Source organism: Entelurus aequoreus, linkage group LG11 (genome assembly GCF_033978785.1).
Source record: "Entelurus aequoreus isolate RoL-2023_Sb linkage group LG11, RoL_Eaeq_v1.1, whole genome shotgun sequence".
Taxonomy (NCBI): Eukaryota; Metazoa; Chordata; class Actinopteri; order Syngnathiformes; family Syngnathidae; genus Entelurus; species Entelurus aequoreus.
Window position 1 is genome coordinate 61726085 of NC_084741.1, and position 21247 is coordinate 61747331.

Consider the following 21247-nt stretch of genomic DNA (forward strand, 5'->3'; position numbering starts at 1 on the left):
TCCACAAATGTGGAAGCAAATAATTTAATACTTTTTTTTCATGTGTGCTTAACTGATGCCTAATGCATGTGCATGTGTGCTTTATTGGTAGATTTTCAGGACTCGTCTGCAGGGATCATAGAAGACATAGTGCCTACTGTTCAAGAGATATCTATCAAGAGACTGGTGGTGGGACCTTTAGATATCAAGTTACACAGTAGCGCTGTGCATCGCATTATCAAAATGATTATATGTGCCATGGACCATGAGTATGAGCCTTACTGTAAACCACAGCAAGGTAAGTACTTTTTAATTTTACTGTTTTATTGTTTTAGTGATCAGACACCACACAAGTTTCCGCAGATATCTTCATCACACTATTTTCTTGTGCAACCCATCTTTTCACCGTGTAGTTAAACATAAAGTAATGACCTTTTTGGCCTATACATATTTTGGCTATGTAAAAGAGATTGAGTCACACACCTATGTAGTCATCATCTACGAGATGATTCCCTGGATGTTGTGAAAGAATGGAATGGAATGTGTGTTAGTACTGTACTAAATATCTCTGAAACAAAAACTGCGAGTGAGAATGACATGTTAATTTTCATAGGTTTGAAAACAAAACAACCCCTCTTTTTTTAAGACCTGTTTTAATATTTATTTATTTATTTATGTATGTATTCATTATTGCTAAATTCCTTGCAGAAATTGTTGAGGAAAGTCGTTCTTCAGTGAATCCAGAGGAGATATCAAGATTAGAAGAATTTATTCCCACCAGACTCACTTGTCTCACACTGCTCCAAGTCTCCATCACTGTTTCTATGGCTGAATTCAACCTTCTTCACACACTAATTCCTCTCATCATTGGAGGCAAGGTGAGTGAAAAAATATAGACCTTTGCAATAAATGTGTCATTCATGTTTCATTTTATTTATACATCTGTTGGAGAGACAACGTCATGACCCACCTCACTTTAAGAGTGTGATTGTGCAGATTTGCTTGCAAATTTAGTATATAACTTACTACTAAATGTGCTTGATAATCAGAAGTATAACAAGGGTTACACAAACACAATTGAAGATAACAATACACAACCAATATTTGTTAACTTTTGTTGTCATTCCTCATATATTTAATCTCTTAGGTTCCACCAGGCCCAGTCAACGTATCCGCCTTTCGGCCAATGCGCCCCTTACCCTCAGCACAGTTCCAGGTGGAGCGGATGAAAGTTGAACACTCTGTGCCCATGTATGCTCCAGAGTTGGTCAGCATTGTCAGTGCTCTCAGCCAGCCTTCTGACAACCTTCTACATCACTGCTATGCACACTTTTACCTCAAGGTGAATATTGCAGTGTGTTGTATTCATTCATGACACGTTAACTAGAGAATACTGTATGACAGCTGTCCTTTTCATGCAATAAGAATGGGTCAAATTACAGTTTCATTATTTTGGCATGCAAACTACTTACCTGTTTTTTCATGTGACAATTCCAAAAATACTTATTTGGAATTGGTCAGATATAAGCAGTCAGAAGCTAAAAAACATTTCTGGTTGAAAGTAAATACTTATATTGTTTTTATGTCAGCCACTAAACAAAAATGCCACACCTTATACTTATGAGCCAAATGACCTTTTACTGACCTTGATGACCTTTTCCCACCTGGTCTTAAAAATCTCAGCACTGCAAGCTTCATGATGAGTGCCAGTCCTGCTCTGCTCAGTTTCAGGGGTTTAGAATGAATATAAACCGATGATATATCTGAAGAGCACTAATACTACTGTGACCTTCCCCCATTACTGTGTTGGTTGTAGAGTTTAAATGTCTAGTTACGCTTAAATGTTCATAAAAATTACAATGCTAATGTCAGTGCAGTAGCGCATGTGGTTTGCACTGCTGCTATATTTAACTACCCGTTCTGTAAAAGTATTTTTTCAAGCATAGATGAACCTGTATATGCATTTGCTACCACGTTATTCGTATTACAGTTCAAAGCAGCCGACATAAAGTACAGCAAATTACTTTTGACTTGCATTCTGTGGCAGATTAAACTACCGGTAGTTCCAAAAGATAACCTGCTTGGACCATGTATGCTGATTTATTATGGAGGAAAGTTGTGTAATTAAAATGCCTAATCAAATAGCTTACTCAGCATTTTTAAAAAGGCCCTATCTCTGCATTAAGTTTTGTTTAGTTCCGGACTAACACCTTAAATTGATGTGAAAACAATTCTAGGTAACTGCTGATATAAAACAATACCTCTGGAGGCTTCAGGCTGTCATGGAGCAATTATAAATTCGATAGATTTTGGGATACATCATGTAAATAATGAGCACTGTTATGTATCAAAGTGGAAGGGATAAGAGATTTTAAATCATAGGGCAGAACTTTTGGACTGGCAAAACTCAGTGGAGACTAACATTTTTGCAACAGATTCCTAAAAACACTAGCGGACTGTCAAACAGAGGATGTTTGACTAGCTTTTTTGGCAGTGGATCCTTAAAAACAGCAGAGTGGACCTGGTGTATGGATAGAGCATTATTTTAGAAACGCTGACAAAATAGACAAAAATCAAATGTCTACTGCAGAGGATGCTGGTTGTCGGGAATATATGAATTAAAACTAATAGTGAAGGGAGAAGTCCAGCCACCCGGTCCTTAGCTTTCTGGAATTGTGGCCCCTAAAAACAATTCAGTTGAATAACCTTGGCTTGTGATACACTAGTCAGTTAGCAATGTGATGGTCAATGTCATTTCTGACACACTGCGTAATTAGTTACAGTATGTATTGGGAAACAACATGGGCAGCATGGTGGAACAGGGGTTAGTGCATGTGCCTCACAATACGAAGGTCCTGAGTAGTCCTGAGTTCAATCCCGGGCTCGGGATCTTTCTGTGTGGAGTTTGCATGTTCTCCCCGTGACTGCGTGGGTTCCCTCCGGGTACCCCGGCTTCCTCCCACCTCCAAAGACATGCACCTGGGGATAGGTTGATTGACAACACTAAATTGGCCCTAGTGTGTGAATGTGAGTGTGAATGTTGTTTGTCTATCTGTGTTGGCCCTGCGATGAGGTGGCGACTTGTCCAGGGTGTACCCCGCCTTCCGCCCGAATGCAGCTGAGATAGGCTCCAGCACTCCTTCCGCGACCCCAAAAGGGACAAGCGGCAAAAAATGGATGGATGGATGGATGGATGGATGGGAAACAACATGATGAGGACCAACAATATAAAGTACAGTACTAGAGCAGTATGTTGATGGCTAAATTATAAATCAATATCTACCAATTGCTTGGATTTTACTGACGTCACGTCCGGTTCACGTGCCGTCCATTAAATATGCGTGGTGGTCGAGCTAGCTCTGTTCTCGATGGGTACTCAGTGCCATTTAGCCTTTCTCGAAGAAAAAATGCCCTATGCTTGTGTTGTTTTCGGCTGTACAAATCGTCCAAATTGCATAAAGTATTCATATCTGTCATATCTATTCATATGCTCATATCTATTCAACTCATATCTGCTTTTCGCAGGAAGATTTAAGCCTCTTTTGTACTCAGATAGTTTAGGCACTGCTTGTTGTACAGCATGCATCTGGTTTTCACTTCCGGGAAGAAGTCGTGTGACGGAATACAAGCAATTTGTTCATCTTTTTCTTTCTTTCCAGGTGTCTGGGTTCCAGGCAGGCCTTACATGCCAAGATAGCACTGGGGGATTCCTTCCACTGATCCCAGTCATTCCCTCTTTTAGCACAGCACTTTATGGGAAGATGATCCAGATGCCTGCATACTGGTGAGTTCGAAGATTCTAAGATTGGGAAAAAAACTTGACCCTAAACCAGGGGTCGGCAACCCGCGGCTCCGGAGCCGCATGCGGCTCTTTGACCACTCTGATGCGGCTCAGCTGCATACTTGCCGACCCCCCCGATTTTCCCAGGAGACTGCCTCTCCTAGAAATCTCCCAGGGTAAATATTATCCTATTTTCACTCTAATTACTTAATCAAGGGCGTGCCCTAATGGCACTGCATTAATTGTCCTCTATAGCATTTACAAACAGCGTGCCAGCCCGGCCACATTTTATATGTTGCTTTTACTTGCACACGTAGGCGACAGCAAGGCATACTTGTTCAACAGCCACACAGCTTACACTGACGGTGGCCGTATAAGTTAAAGTTAAAAAGTTAACTTTAACACTGTTACGTTACAAATATGCGCCACACTGTGAACCCACACCAAAAAAGAATGACAAAAACATTTCTGGAGAACATCCGCACCGTAACACAACAAATACCCAGAATCCCATGCAGCCCTAACTCTTCCGGTCTACATTATACACCCCTGCTACCACCAAACCCCCACACACATCAACCCCCCACCCCCTCTCCGTGCGTCGGTTGAGCGGAAGAGTTAGGGCTGCATGGGATTCTGGATATTTGTTGTGTTGTGTTTATGTTGTGTTACAGTGCAGATGTTCTCCAGAAATGTGTTTGTCATTCTTTTTTGGTGTGGGTTCAAAGTGTGGCGCATATTTGTAACGTAACAGTGTTAAAGTTGTTTTTGTACGACTACCGTCAGTGTAAGCTGTGTGGCTGTTGAACAAGTATGCCTTGCTGGCACTTACGTGAGCAAGCAAAAGCTACATTCAACATGTGGCCAAGCAGGTACGCTGTTTGGGCAGGTTGTAGAGGGCGCTAAAAGCAGTGCCAGCACGTCCTGAAATTTGGGAGTCTCCAGGAAAATTGAGAGGGTTGGCAAGAAAGACGCTATCAAGCGCCATTCAATTAAAAGTCGCGGGCCGCACTAACATTAAATTTCCTTATTAAGATGCGTGCCGGTGCGTGTGTCGGAGACCCCTGGTTAACATAGCGCAAAGCAATTTAAGCTTTGTATGTGCGGTGTTTTTCATTTTAAATTTTCAAAATTTTTTTGTGGCTCCCATTATTTTCTTTAATTTGTGAAACTTTCCAAAATGGCTCTTTGAGTGGTAAAGGTTGCCGACCCCTGCCCTAAACTATGCATGCAACATATACATGTAATTTATTTCAAAATATTTTCTGACAAGTATTAATGAGTAAATTATTGTGTCAAAGCTTTGCACGGTAAAACGTGCTCATTCTCAGTGTGCCCTTTGAAGCATTGCAAGCAACCCCTCATAATTCTAAGTCTTTGTCAAGGTATTACTGTGCCCTTTAATGTCAGCGATGACTCATAAGTAAACAACTGGCATTAGGGGTAAGGTTAGATTTTAAAAATGGCTAGTACAGTATTAAGTGTCGTTGACTAATTTGACAAGCACTCTACTAAACAATGTAAACACAATTTGACAAAATTTACGTTTGTCAAATTGTTTAACCAGGTTAAAGATTCAAGAAAAGTGAAAAGCAACAAATGGCTTTCTCTTTGCCGTAATCTTTTGTGTGGATTTGTGTTCTTTGTTACATTTCTGTTGTCCAGCAATAATTTTTCAATATTTTCACATGCATGGTATCAATAAGACTTGATTCACAAAAATTACCACTTTCTAGTCAATCAACGGCTCATGTTCTATTCATTAGCCAACGTGTATGCAGTTTTTAATTAAAACAGCATATCAGTCTCTGGCATTAGTTGTATTTGAGTTTCGGTGGAAGACATCTGTGCAACTGCTAACTGGGCATTTTCACACACGTTTATGAGGTTCTACGGTTTAAATGTGATTGGGACCGGTTTAACACAGTACAGGCGGTGTGTTCTTTGAGCATTTTCATGAGCAGACATTTGCTTCAGAGAATGCATTTTGGGAGTGGGCTAAAGCGAGGGTAGAAAGAATGTAAGGTTACTGTAACGTTACTATTCTCTGAGACCCAAGTTACTGGGACTATCTTCCAGAGGTGTGGACTCGAGTCACATGACTTGGACTCGAGTCAGACTCGAGTCATGAATTTGATGACTTTAGACTCGACTTGACAAAATGTAAAGAGACTTGCAACTCGACTTAGACTTTAACATCAATGACTTGTGACTTCACTTGGACTTGAGCCTTTTGACTTGACATGACTTGCTACTTTCCCCAAAACCTAAAGCTTAAAAAGTTATTTGGGAGCGCTCCGTTGCTTTCATTTTGTACGTGTCTGTCTATCAGCGTGTGTGCTGCGTGTCAGCGTGTGTGCGCTCAGTACAACAGCCAATCAAATTAGATCTACATTGTTTTCATCACACAGCATTCAGCCAATCAAATTGCAGGACAACCAATGAACAAGAGTTGTCAAACAACGCGCCAGTGAGAAAGATTTATACCAAAGTTGGTTTCGTTCGGGTATAAAAACTACGACTTGGTCAACAAACAACGAATTGCCGTATGCAAATCACGCAGTTCGAATATTACAGACGGAGACGCAACAACTTCCAACTTCGTTCGACATTTGAAGTTGCACAAAGAAGGGTAAGTTTTGAATGTAAGATATCGTTTATTGGCTAAGTAACATGACTTTTATTTGCTGTGTGGTTAAATCAGTGAGGCTGTAAACTCACTGCTAACGTTATAACCATAGACATCTTATAAGTAGACGCAGCATCGTGGGCTACTGCCTACTGGCGCAGACGGGACGCGGGGCCGCCATCTTGGAGTGGTGATCCACTCCACTCAGTGCAATTCATTTGGCAGGAGCAATGAACTGTCAGCGCATTTAATTCATTTTACCTCACTGAATACCACTCATTTTCACGCACTTTTTTGTCATACGTGTAGCTATGATAAAGGACACATGTTTTATTATTCATAGTTTGCTTAACAGTAATATAATATTCTTATATGTTATAAGTGACCAGACGTCCGAGATCAAAACTGGGAATATAATCCCCAGAGAAAGGGTAAAAAAACGGTCAGCTATTTTTAAGTTGAAGAAACAATATGATTACGTTATATATACATGCGTATATCCTACATAAACAATGTATGAATACATTAGATATCTATATATCTTATAGACCGTATCTCTGTTGCTGCAGCAGCAGAGAGTTTATTCTGTCTTGACACTTTGTATTGATACTTTGTATTACATTCTTCCCTTAAATGATCATGTTTACAGTGATTGTTATATATGTATTTTGTATGTATTTCGCTTTGGATAAAAGCGTCTGCCAAATACTTGAACATATATAAACACCTGAAAGTCTTTATATCAGCTAAAACCACCAATCTGTTTCACTGGATTCAGAATAAAACCAAATGCTGTCTTACCCAACAATGTTGGTATTTGAATATTGTTACTTGAAGACTTATTCCTGGTTACAATTATACTGTTAAGAAAGTATTGTCTTATATTTTGCCTAAAATGAGAATGCACCATAATCAGTGGCGGCTGGTGAATTTTGTTTTAGGTGGGGCTGAAAGTTTGTAAACCAAACCCCTGTAGGGGCGTCATCCTCCCCCAGAAGATTTATTTGTGATTTTCACATACAAATATTGAAGATCTTTGCTCCTTCTCAACTCTGTGTTAATGTTATTTTCATAAAATACAACCAATAGTACATTAATGTTAAATCTTACTTGTGAAAAGTAATCCCCCGATTCCTATTTTCAACAGTCCGCTCATTTGAGCAGGAAAACCCTGAACACCATCTTTGTTTTCTACCTGTCAACTGTCAGTTTAGGCTGCTCGCCGGCTCCTCATCACCACATCAAGATGCAAATTGCTCGCGTCACAGCAACCAATACTGCGTCTACTTATAAGATGTCTATGGTTATAACGTCATTGCAAACACGGCAATATGTTGCGTCCACTGCAGTTTTCTACCTTATTCATACTTTTTATCAAGTGATTTTTTTAAGCAGGGTTGCATGAGGTACCTACACTTAACGTTACGTTATTCAATGTTTCACACACAGTAACATAACGTTAGACGGCGGTCAGCAGCACCGCATATTTTAGCCACCTACAAAAAGACAAACAGTCAAATAAAGGTCAGTTAAAATGTATACTATATTAACAATATGTGTACATATTGCATAGGGCCCTGACATCTAAAAAGTACAACTCTGTTCATTTTTGGGAATGAATCAGGTGTTCATGTATTTGTTATGTTTTTCATGTGTACGCACACATAAACACACATACAGTATGAGATGAGATCAATGAGATAAGGTAAGAACAGAATAGAAACTGCTGTGGAACTAGTTACAATGCAATATTCCATGGAAATACAATGTTAACACGTTTGTACAAATAAGTACAGTTGCACTTGTTTTTGCAAATGTGTTTATTCTGTAAAGGAATGAGTTAAATGTTTAAAATTGTTTAAACTATTAAAATGACTGGTTAATAGTGCTATTATGAATTGCAATGTCAGTACTATTTTTTTTCTTGCTATTTCAAATGCACTTGTTTTAATAAATAAATACAGCGTTTTAAAAGCATACACAATCTGTGTAAAAATATTAGTCTGTGGTTAAAAGGACTTGAAAGGACTCAAAACTCAAAATGCAGGACTTGTGACTTGACTTGAGACTTTCCAGTCTTGACTTTGGACTTGACTCTGGACTTGCCTGTCTTGACTCGAGACTTGAGGGCAAAGACTTGAGACTTACTTGTGACTTGCAAAGCAATGACTTGGTCCCACCTCTGCTATCTTCTATCACTTCCCTACTTACATTACATTTGATGGGCATATAAAATAAATATACTGGGAATGCTGGCAATTCACCCGTAGTAGCTAATAGAGATGGTCTGACCGTCCCCTATGTCAAAGACGTTTGGTTTGTCTCAGAACAAAACGGTGACATTGGAGTGTCCGTCATTGCTCAAGACTGAAGGCGCATCTAATTGTAGAGCTGAGATTACCTTAATAACATATTGTTCTGTATTTAGAAAGGGTCACAGACATGTATAGTTCAGTGAGCAACTTTTTAGTATGGTTGAACTCAATCAATGATTGGGAATTATTGGTAAAACTTATATTTTCCATCTTTTACTATTTACTCTATACAATATCTGGAAAACTGCATGGAATCTTTGCTTTTTTACTCACAACTTGCAGTGTTAAAGTTTGAAAATGTGTACAGTTTTAACTTGGAATTCCATTTCCCCATTTATTTACATTTAAACCTGTCAAAGGACTGCAGATGGTTTTCCGGACATCTTCTCCAGACAATTAATGTGTATGTAAGTTAGTGAGCAGGTCACACAGGCAACTGAAAACCCCTCATTTAGTGTTTTGTATGTGCAGGTCTATGTCAAGACTCTGCTTTACATCTCTCCTCTCAATATGAAACTGCTAGTTGTTTGATCTCTAAGCGTGCCTTTTCTTCCATGCCTACATCAAATAGTGGATGCAGATGTCAAATGGATGTTATTTTTTGTTCAATGTTTCTCTTTAAAAACGCCTCAAAGATCAATGCCCTACTTGAGGTTTTTTCTTAAAAATAACACTGACAAGCTTCCTCTGCATCTCTTTGAGAAGTTAAGAAAGGACTGTTATTCTTTTTTCTATGCATGACTTTGACCACATCATTATCAGTGATATATATTTTTGTACTTCCTTCCTTCCTATTTGTTACATAGTGTACATTTTTGGATTAGATTTCATCAACACTTTGGAAATATCTTCAAATTGGTCTCAATTTCAACTTTCCGTTACAAGGAAATGTGAATAGTATACTTGGAGAAGTAGTGCATATTGTGATTCTGTCTCTTCGGTTTTTCCTTACTGTAGGTCCAGTAAGTCTCTTACCAGGCCAGACATGTACCGTATGCACACTCTTTGCTTATATTTACACAATTGCAAGATGGACCATCTGTAAAGGTCCAGCTCCTTCTTCTGATGAGTTAGCTAACGGTCCTCTGTTTATGTAGCTTTTGGTCTCAACATAAAGGCTCCTGTGGGCAACTTAGGGCTTTCGGTGAGGAAAGTACTTGTTCTGACATCCTTTCTCTGCCAATCTTGGCTTTAACTGGGCATGAGTTATTTTGTCAGACCTTGGATATATCCAAATAAACTAAAATGTCTCTAAGCTAATTTGAGTGCTGTGTTCTTGAGTGATCACAGACCTTGTAATTCACTATTTTGAAGAATATAATTGAAGGACCAAAATCCCACACAAGTTGGCCCTCATAAGTCTGTTATAGTTCGGACATTTAAGGTAGAGTTTGCCTAGATCAAGTGTGCCCCAATTTCGGCCTGCCAAGTCATTTTGTTTGACTCACTAAAGGGTGGTTTCCCAAACATAAAATGTGTTCCAGGTAATCACTCATTGCTGTCTCGTCCACATGTTCACGCAGGTAGCGCATGCACACACACGTATTTCAACAGAAGCAAATAACAATTTTCAGTCATGTTTTTGCGATTGGCTATACATTCAATGATAGCTAATGTTGGTAGCTAAACTTTATCAATAGCTGAAGCTAATATGCGTGCATATGTGTTAGGTACGGGAATAGTTATGACATTTTGTGCTAAAAGCCGGAATAGGGCGGGGTATAATGCACTCTGTAAAATTAACGTCCTCGAGGCATTCCACGTAAATATTGCAGACAAACCTGCATTTTGATTTCAACATTTCTAACTGGTTGACATGAACAATTAAATCTGAAAAGTTTTTTTCCCCTTAGAAAAACATGGATGAAACTATCATTAACTTTGTGCAAATTGCTTGTCAAATATCAAACATTTTTGATTTGGGGGTCGCGTTGGGCTAAAAAAATTTGGTCGAGGGACAGAATACAATGATTGGCAACTTATTTTCAACCTATATTCAGTTAAATACACTGCAAAGAAAAGATACTTAACGTTAAAACTGGTAAACTTGATTTTTTACAAATATTAGCTCATTTGGAATTTGATGCCTGCAACATGTTTCAAAAAAGCTGGCACAAGTGGCAAAAAAGACTGAGAAAGTTGAGGAATGATCATCAAACACTTATTTGGAATATCCCACAGGAGAACAGGCTAATTTGAAACCGGTAGGTGCCATTATTGGGTATAAAAGTAGATTCCATGAAACTCAATGGCCTAGTGGTTAGAGTGTCCGCGCCCTGAGATCGGTAGGTTATGAGTTCAAACCCTGGCCGAGTCATACCAAAGACTATAAAAATGGGACCCATTACCTCCCTGCTTGGCACTCAGCATCAAGGGTTGGAATTGGGGGTTAAATCACCAAAAATGATTCCCGGGCGCGGCACCACTGCTTCTCACTGCTCCCCCCACCTCCCAGGGGGTAAACAAGGGGATGGGTCAAATGCAGAGAATAATTTCACCACACCTAGTGTGAGTGTGACAATCATTGGTACTTTAACTTTAACTTAAAAAAGCTTGTTTTCATCCCCCTCTTCGTGATGATTAGGAGTCATTCTTCATCTAAACCGGAATATACCAACATCCAAACAGTCGGAATCCTAATGACAACAGACATTGTACAGTGATGTTTTATTATGTTTTTTGGCTCTCATGAAGTCTACAGTGAGTAATAATCAGTGATATTGTTGAACGAAAAAAGCAAACGTTGTGATATGTTTTAAAAATTAATGCACCGTGTATGCTTAAACTTAGAAAATGCGTAAACATTAAATGTTATTTTATATGTGCCCGTTACTACATAGCATATACAGTATACTTACAGTGTGTATATAAAACCTTAATAGAGGTGTTTGGATGTTTTTTTAAGCGCTTTATAAGCAGAATAGAGTGACTCCTATAGGCTACATTGTAAGCAGACTTCTGCTTGCATTTATTTACTATTTAGAATGCATGAAAAAAAGAAAAACGTGTGTTTTTGTCTTACATAAGGATTGTAAATGATAGGCAAATTCCCCCAAAAAGTGCAGTTCCCCTTTACAAACTGCCACTGTCATCTTAAATTTTGAAGATCACTGTCCACGGCCGTACCTTGGATACATCAAAATATGTCCACAGCGCCGACATGCTGCCTTCCCTCCAGACAACCCCGTGCGTAAGCTTACGTCATCACATCTGATTTCGACAGCACAGTTCCGATAATCAAAGTACATCTTTTTCGGCGCCCAAATTTTCGGTGCATCACTAGTCATTAGTGCGCAAATAATAAAAAACATATATCTATTCATCCTGTAACTACCTGCTGATGGTAAAGTGTATGTTTGTGTGTTATGAGTTATGATGTTAATTTTTCCGTGGTCTTGAACACACCGTGTTGGCAGAGAATGAAGAAGTGTTGCTGTGTGTCCAGGGGTGAAACGCGAAGGCGGAAGTATATGCACGGAGGAAATACTTGTTTGAATTGGGCCTGTTAGCATAAGATTGGCAATAAAAGTTAAAAAGACCGTTGGACTTTGTGTCTTCTTATGGAGGCTACAATACATTATATTACTTTAGTTTGTTGGGTAGATGTTTAGGGCGCGTCCACGGGGAAGACCCATGTCACGTTGGAGAGACTGTCTCCCAGCTGGCCTGGGAACGCCTCAGGATCCCTTGGGAAAAGCTGGACAAAATGGCTGGAGAGAGGGAAGTCTGGCCTTCTCTGCCTAGGCTGCTGCCCCCGCAACCCGACTTTGGATAAATGAAAGAAAATGGATGGATGGATACTTTTGTTGTCACGTAAAAAACTCCTCAAAAAACCTGGTTGCTATACTTTAAACAACAATCCACTTGATCACTGTTCCTACAGTAGAGCAGAGGTTGTGTGGGTTATGGATGCATTGAATACCAGATTAGGTTTCTTTAAATCTACTGTTACTAAGATCAAGAGCACAGCATCTGTGGGTTGACACCTTATTTTATTTCACAACTTTATTCGGTATGTTTAGACGGCAAACTGTGATTTTTCTTCTCTTTGTAAATGTTTTTTTTTAAGATATAGCAATATCCATTATATTTTTGGCTTTACAACTGTTATGTTATGTTCCCATAACACTGTGCATATTACATTTGACCACCCACAGATATACCTATTGATCTACACTTTTGCAACACTCAATCCCATGTATTATCAGAGTGATTTGTGTCCTATATCTTTCCACTTATTTATATGCATACGCCTTACATACACATCTACCATTGCAATGTTTAAAGCTTCCGATTTCCCCGGTTCTCAGTTTCAATTGTTCTAGCTGTTAAGCCCTTAATGGCACATAAGTGCAATAAAACATAGGAGAATGTTGAGGGACATTAGAAGGGGTGTTAGAAGTACCACCTGCATTGATATCCCCAAGAGTACTTCTCACCTCACACTCACACCACGCGATATTCCCTCTGTAGAGCCACCTGAAAGCAGCAGCATATGGAGGCAGGCCAAGACCTGGGCCCACCAGCCCCGTCTACCAACAAAACCACAGCAGCTTAGTGTGACTGGTCACATTGCAGGCTGTATTTCAGACCCACGTCAGCTTTTATGTGGCACTTTTAGCAGCCCCTATTTCTCGCTCAGCTTTTTCGGAGGGGATAATTTCTCAGGCCATGTGGCATTACAGGTGCATGTTATTTCACCACAAAAAGCCCATTTGAACTGGGAGAGATTCTGACAGAGGAGAAAGCTGCTTTCCCTTAAAATCTAATTATAGCAATAACTCTATTACATTATCATTTTTATTTAGTTTTTAGTACCACCTGAAGGATTGCTTTATGTGAAGTTAAAAAGTCTATTACTAAATTTGGGACCAGTAGTCTAGACTCGACATGACTTCTTGCGGTGATTTATGAAGGCTGCTTGAGGCTTCTGAGGCTGTAATGAGATTGTAATGCCTCATTATTGTGATCATAGTTAGTCAATCTGTCTTTGCGCACAACCGAAAACAGGGGCACAATGCCACACAGAATTAAGTTATGTTTAGCAAATACACCACAAATAATGATAGCAGATGAGAAAATATATGCTTAATTATGATGCAGTATCATGGAGCACCATTGTGGTGTAAAAAAATCCTAATATGTTTCCTCTAAATTCTGATGAACAAGATATAACATATATATTTTGGCCCCATAGAGCTGAATGTGGGAGCAGTTCCTGCTTGCCTAGTATTTGAACGACGTCATAGCCGTGCCCTCCAATTCCAGTCAGTGTGTCCTTCAACCAGGTTTATTCCACCAACCAACGATTGCTTACCATCCTAAATGAGTGGTTTTATACAAATTTTAAAGTCCCCCGGCGGATCTTCTGTCTAATTCATAAAAAAGTGACCTTTAATTACTGCTCAAATCATGTTCAGCTTTGGTTTGTCGACCTGGAAATATACAGTACATGCAGGGAACATCAAGTGGAGTTGAACAAGGCAATACAAATATTACTTCAGGTCATTCTCTGTTCTTAAAACAACATGAACATGATTGAATATTTTTAGAAAGAAAACATTTCCCCATGATTAATCTCCCAACAAGTGGACTTTGTGTATTAACAGGTGTGTAGTAAAGACCTGCAATTGCACATGATGTAATATTTTTCCACTCCATACTGCAAAGCGCAGGAGTGCAAAGTGTTGTAACCGGCAAGTTAAAACATCATATTTCAGGTGTTATACAGGCTATAAAGCGTGTTGCCCAGTTTTTGGTGTCAAGACATTTTTATTTGGTTAGGTGTAGCAAGGAGCTCTGTGACACGGTAATGAAATTATTCCAAGTTACATGTTCTGACTGATATTGCAGAATTCAACCATACCTTTCGTGTCAACTGGTATCTCAAATCAGGTTGATTTTTTTTTGCACTCTAATGCACTGTCCTGGGGGCAAAAGTAAGGCCCTCATTAAATATTAATTCTTTAGAGAAATACAGACATAAAAATTGGGTCTTTTTTTCTTCAAATGATACCAATCAACTAGGTGGCCAGTTGACCATCTGCTGCTTCTCCTTGTTACCATGAATAAAATCCTTGCCTGAAGTTATTACAGTCTTAATTAACTCCTGCTGCTCCAGTCTAATGCAGATTGTTAAGTGCTTACACTCGCACTGCTTTTTCAAGTTGCACACCTCGGCCATGTTTTTCCGGTGATTTCTTTATTTAATTTAATAAATATCATGCGCGTCTTTTTTTCAGTCGTGTTTTTCACACTCACTTTCTTCTGACCTATGTTTGGAAAAACACAATTTTGTCAGTCTCGCTATCTATCACTAGATAGCTGGTTAGTTAATACTATCGTGTGAGACACCAAATATTTGGTGGATCATACAGGGTTCAGTGTGGCATGTTCTATGCCAACTAGCAGTAAGGAGGTATCTGAAGCTGGCACGTCACTCAAACTTTTGCTTGCAATTTAAAGCAAACAATTAGTGGATTGTTCATAAATTCATAAGGTGGGGCACTTCTAAGCCAAGGTATCATAAATGTGTATATCTTTTTTAAATGTATGTTAATGAACATACACTAAATTGTTGAAAACATGACAGTTTCATTCGTGGCGCCAGACCTAAGTGAAAAATTAATTTGACCCTACCCTAAAATGCTATAAATGTAACTGTTAATGTTAAAAAATCTTGTTTTCAATGTACATCCTCCCCATGCAACACATTAAACAATTATATATCGTATCATCTTGATTCTGATAATACCCAAATCTTTGTCCCTCAAAAGATAAAGTGACACATGTTCTAGTGTGTGAATGTGAGTGTGAATGTTGTCTGTCTATCTGTGTTGGCCCTGCGATGAGGTGGCGAATTGTCCAGGGTGTACCCCGCCTTCCGCCCGAGCTCCAGCGCCCCCCGCGACCCCGAAGGGAATAAGCGGTAGAAAATGGATGGATGGATGGGTGTTTAAAATATCTTTTAAATTGTCTTGAGGACATAAAAGCATGGTTAGTGGTAAACTTCCTACATTTAAATGAGAATAAGACAGAAATAATTTAATTTGGCTCAAATGTAACCAGAATGCTCACCCCAGTGACCTGGACCCCCGATGCCTTTTTTTTAAAAACCCACAGTCGCAAATCTTGATTTTAAGTCTGACAGTGATTTTAAATGGGAAAATCAGAATAACTCTGTTGTTCGATCAAGTTTTTATCATCTTAAACTTTTAGCAAAAATTAAATCGGTTTTCTTTTAACCACTTTGAGTGGGTAATCCATTCTTTTATTCAATCATGTTTGGACTACTGCAAGTCACTTTATTTTGGAATGAACCAGGCCTCACTCGCTCATTGCAGTTAGTCGAAAATGCAGCTCCTCTCCTTTTAACTGGCACAAAAAATCTTGTGCACATTACTCCTATTTTAGCATCCCTTCACTGGCTCCCAGTTCATTTTACAATATATTCTAAAATTGTACTGTTTGTTTATAAATCTCTTAACGGATTAGCGCTGCAATATGTTTCAGACCTTTAAAAAACCTACATCCCCACAAGGTCTCTGAGGTATGCTGATCAATTAATCAAAATCAAATCAAATCAACGCATTACAAACATAGCAGCTAAAATCATCGGCCTACCCACACCCAACATTTCAGATCCAAACCACAGGTCCATCATTCGACTGGCAAACACAATAGTCCAGGATATGACTCACCCACTACACCAATACATAATCCCACTACCATCTGGGCACAGGTACAGAACTATCAAATTCTGGAGGGCCCGCCTCGGGAAAAGTCTTATCCCTGCAGCTATAGCCGCTCTAAACAGCAGGCCCGCCCGACCTGTCTGACAAGCCTGTAAATGTGTTGGTCATGTATGATGTCTTTTTGCTATTTTTTTTCGTGATGTGTAATGTCTATTGTTTAAATGTACGGCAGTGAAAATGAATTTCCCCAGCGGGGACCAATTAATCTAAATCTAATCAAATTTCTCCTTGCCATCCCAAAAACTGCTGTGGCTCCGAAAATTTGGAACGAAAATCTCTCTGGTTTTTTGGACATCTCTTTCTTTAATGAGTTTTAAATCACATCTTCATACATATTTTTACTCCTTGTTTTTTAAACCAGCATGAGTTGTGTGAGCTTAGTTTTTTTTCTTTTTTTTTATGTATATGTATTTTAGGGCTGCGAATCTTTGGGTGTCCCACGATTCGATTCAATATCGATTCTTGAGGTCACGATTCGATTCAAAATCGATTTTTTTCGATTCAACGTGATTCTCGATTCAAAAACGATATTTTCCCGATTCAAAACGATTCTCTATTCATTCAATACATAGGATTTCAGCAGGATCTACCCCAGTCTGCTGACATGCAAGCAGAGTAGTAGATTTTTGTAAAAAGCTCTTATAATTATAAAGGACAATGTTTTATCAACTGATTGCATAATGTAAATTTGTTTTAACTATTAAATGAACCAAAAATATGACTTATTTTATCTTTGTGAAAATATTGGACACAGTGTGTTGACAAGCTTATGAGATGCGATGCAAGTGTAAGCCACTGTGACACTATTGTTCTTTTTTTTAAATTTTTTATAAATGTCTAATGATAATGTCAATGAGGGATTTTTAATCACTGCTATGTTGAAATTGTAACTAATATTGATACTGTTGTTGATAATATTCATTTTGTTTCACTACTTTTGGTTTGTTCTGTGTCGTGTTTGTGTCTCCTCTCAATTGCTCTGTTTATTGCAGTTCTGAGTGTTGCTGGGTCGGGTTTGGTTTTGGAATTGGATTGCATTGTTATGGTATTTCTGTGTATTGTTTTGTTGGATTGATTAATAAAAATAAATAAATAGATTTTTTCAAAATGAGAATCGATTCTGAATCGCACAACGTGAGAATCACGATTTGAATTCGAATCGATTTTTTCCCACACCCCTAATGTATTTATTCTCTTTTTTTAGTTGAATGCTTTTGTACTTGACTGTACTTAGTGTTATCCTGCTTTTAAATGTTTTAACTAATGTGCAGCACTTTGTGAAACTTTAGTTTTTTTTAAAAATGTGCTATATAAATTACGTGGATTGGCTTGAAAAATGGAACAGCTCCAATAACACAGTAATTGCATTGCTTGAGCAACAACATATCCACTATTTTTTAAAGATGCAAATTCCTACTGAAGTAAAAAAAGTTAAGGCGCTATATGCTAACAGCAGGAAGCTCATACTTACCCTTTTGGCTAAAATAACTTCAACATTGAAGAGTAAACCAACCTAAATCTGTTGCGAATATTTAAATACAAAAGTGGGAAGGGTAGCCAAACATTGCACTTCAAGTAGTTCTCCAAATAATAACTTGTGTTTGGGACAGAGAGAGAGCGAGACATGTACGGTACCACAAAATAGGCACATTTTACAGTCACTTATGACAATATAACAGGGTTCATGTTTGCACATGGGCACTTAAAACAAAAAAAAAAACATATACAACTTACCTCAATATGTTTTCTCTAATTGGAAGTGGAATTTACATTTTTACTGACATTTCTTCGGACACAGATGACAGCGCATGGTGTAGCTGTTCTTTGTCGTAGTTTGTAAGTCAACATTAAAGAGCCTCGTCTCATCTGACTGCGAGTCGCACACCGTCATGTCACTTTTTGCAGCAGTGGCCAACAGTGCACTCATGTGACGCCAGGCTCCATTTGAATGGTGAAATGGAATTGAATGTAACTAGTGTTTATTTTGGATTGGTGAAACGGAGTCCTGTGAAGGTGCCCGTTGGAAGAAGTCTCTATGACGAGCCAAATAATTCGGCTTTGCAAACAGTAATCAATAGATTATAAATAAATGATGTCGAAAAAAATGAAGTGATCGGAATGAAAGTCAATGTAGCGGCGTAAAAGTAGCGTGTTTTTTTTATATTCACAAAAATACTCGAGTAAAAGTAAAGTATGATGCATTAAAACTACTATTACAATTTACTACTACTACAATTTATCCAAAAAGTTACATGAGTAAATGTAGCACGTTAGTACCCACCTCTCCTTAAGTAAGACTGAATCCTCTCTGGAACAGTGTTCTTTATTCATTTGATGATTCCACATTTGGTGCAACAGTATCTAATTTTAGACTTTCAAACTGTGCCCACTGTTGGGGTTAACTTCATAAAAAATTGGGAAAATACTCTTTCAACTGTATTTGTTTAGTTATATTACCTAAATATTATTAAATTGGAAATGAAAATTAATCTTAAAACGAGAATCCAGATGTTAAAATTCAAGTGCAGATATACATGTTTTAGGATGATTGAATCACAATTAATGGCAAAATTACTGATTTCAGAAATTGAACTTTGTATGAGGTAAAACGATAGAAATTGGGTTAGGGTAGATGGATTACTGGTAAGTGCATTGTCACTGGTAAACAATCATCTCTCCATTACTTACTTATGTTATTTTTGCTGCTGCATAGTCCATATTTTTACATTCTATCTTTAAGCCCCATATAATATCCCAACGACTCTGCTGTCATTTTATCAACTCAATACATTGCAGCATCTGTCAGTAAAACTTGAACATAAACGTGAAGAGTAATTCTTATCTACTAATAATGAACCACTTGTCCTCCACAGCTGGACATGTTAGAGTCAGGAAGCTACACTCACACACTATGATACACTCTCATACACAGGCCTCTTGATATGTTTTCCTTTAACGACTGATGGACCACGTCATTGCCATTTTTTCGCCTTGCGGTCTGCAGCTGTCTGCACAACTTGATTAAAACATTTCTTTTAGTAATCCCTGTGTAATGAAGCTCTCTCTAGAGAATGTGTATGTTGTGGGTTAGGAGTGCTCCAGATGGGTGTGTGTGAGGCAGAGAGGGAGTTTTAGAGAGAAACGAGAAGCCCGGTTTGATTCTACTGTTTCTTACTTAAAGCATTACAGGACTGATGACGGAGTAGCACACACATTGGACACCATTGACACTTGGGAACCACAACACTTCTAACAGTGTCCAGAAATAAAGCCTCTGCCTCAACGTAATTCAGTCTCGAATTTAGAACCAAAGTGTTTTTTAGATCTGTCATTATTGTCTATGATTTTGTGAAGCTTTTGACTTTATTTGAATACATTTTTCCGTTAAACAGTCAGTGCAGTTGATCCGCAATGTAAATGCTGTGGACCTCACCTGATATGGGAAATTGTTTTCTGAGGAGTATTTGTAAACCGTATGATGTGGAATTCTCTTTCTGCATTTTTAAAATAATATTATGTTTATTTAAATGCATAGGGTTGTGGAATGGCTTTGTTTCAACTCACTTCAAATATGTCCACTGATTTTCAATGTTTTTTATGCCTCAGAAAACGAGCCGTGTTCTCACAACCTTTACAAAAGTAATACCTCAATATGAATCCATACTAAATTCCCACTAAAATGTTTTCTAAATTTAAAGATGCCCCAGTCCCAGTGTTTTAACTCACAAAATGAGTGCCTTCCACACATTGTTGTGAACCGCTAATTTATATAAAGTACCTGCCAAAAGTTAGGACACACTCTTTCACGTCACCTAATAGGAACAAATGTTCAAAGATTTTACTGGTACACTATTAAAGGAGCTCTCAATGTAATGATCGTTTGGATTTGATACTACGGGTGTGGGAAAAAATCAATTCGAATTGGAATCGCGATTCTCATGTTGTGCGATTCAGAATTGATTCTCATTTTTAAAAAATCAAGTTTTTAAAATTATTTATTTATTCAAAAAAAATTATTATTATTTTTTTTTAATTAATCAATCCAACAAAACAATACACAGCAATACCATAACAATGCAATCCAATTCCAAAACCAAACCCGACCCAACAACACTCAGAACTGCAATAAACAGAGCAATTGAGAGGAGACACAAACACGACACAGAACAAACCAAAAGTAGTGAAACAAAAATGAATATTATCAACAACAGTATCAATATTAGTTACAATTTCAACATAGCAGTGATTAAAAATCCCTCATTGACATTATCATTAGACATTTACAACAAAAAAAAAAAGAACAATAGTGTCACAGTGGCTTACACTTGCATCGCATCTCATAAGCTTGACAACACACTGTGTCCAATATTTTCACAAAGATAAAATAAGTCATATTTTTGGTTCATTTAATAGTTAAAACAAATTTCCATTATTGCAATCAGTTGATAAAACATTGTCCTTTACAGTTATAAAAGCTTTTTACAAAAATCTACTACTCTGCTTGCATGTCAGCAGACTGGGGTAGATCCTGCTGAAATCCTATGTATATGTATTGAAAATCGATTTTGAATCGAATCGTGACCCCAAGAATCGATATTGAATCGAATCGTGGGACACCCAAAGATTCACAGCCCTAATTGATACTGTATGACTGCTGACAATGAATTGGAGATTCAGAGACTACTTTTATTTTACTACTTTTATACCACCCTTAGGCATTTTCTTAATATGGTGATGATTTTGGCAGTTACAACTTGTAGCTAGAAATGGGCAATACGGCCTAAAATCT

General features: G+C 38.2%; 1 protein-coding gene across 1 annotated transcript in view; it reads left to right on the plus strand.

Moving 5' to 3' along the window:
* Positions 1-21247, plus strand: part of LOC133660324 (intermembrane lipid transfer protein VPS13B-like) — a 563168-nt gene that overhangs the window by 63832 nt on the left and 478089 nt on the right. Inside the window, 4 exon segments of the mRNA XM_062063728.1 lie at positions 92-277; positions 688-857; positions 1127-1321; positions 3639-3763. Of these exon segments, the coding sequence (XP_061919712.1) occupies positions 92-277; positions 688-857; positions 1127-1321; positions 3639-3763 (676 nt within the window).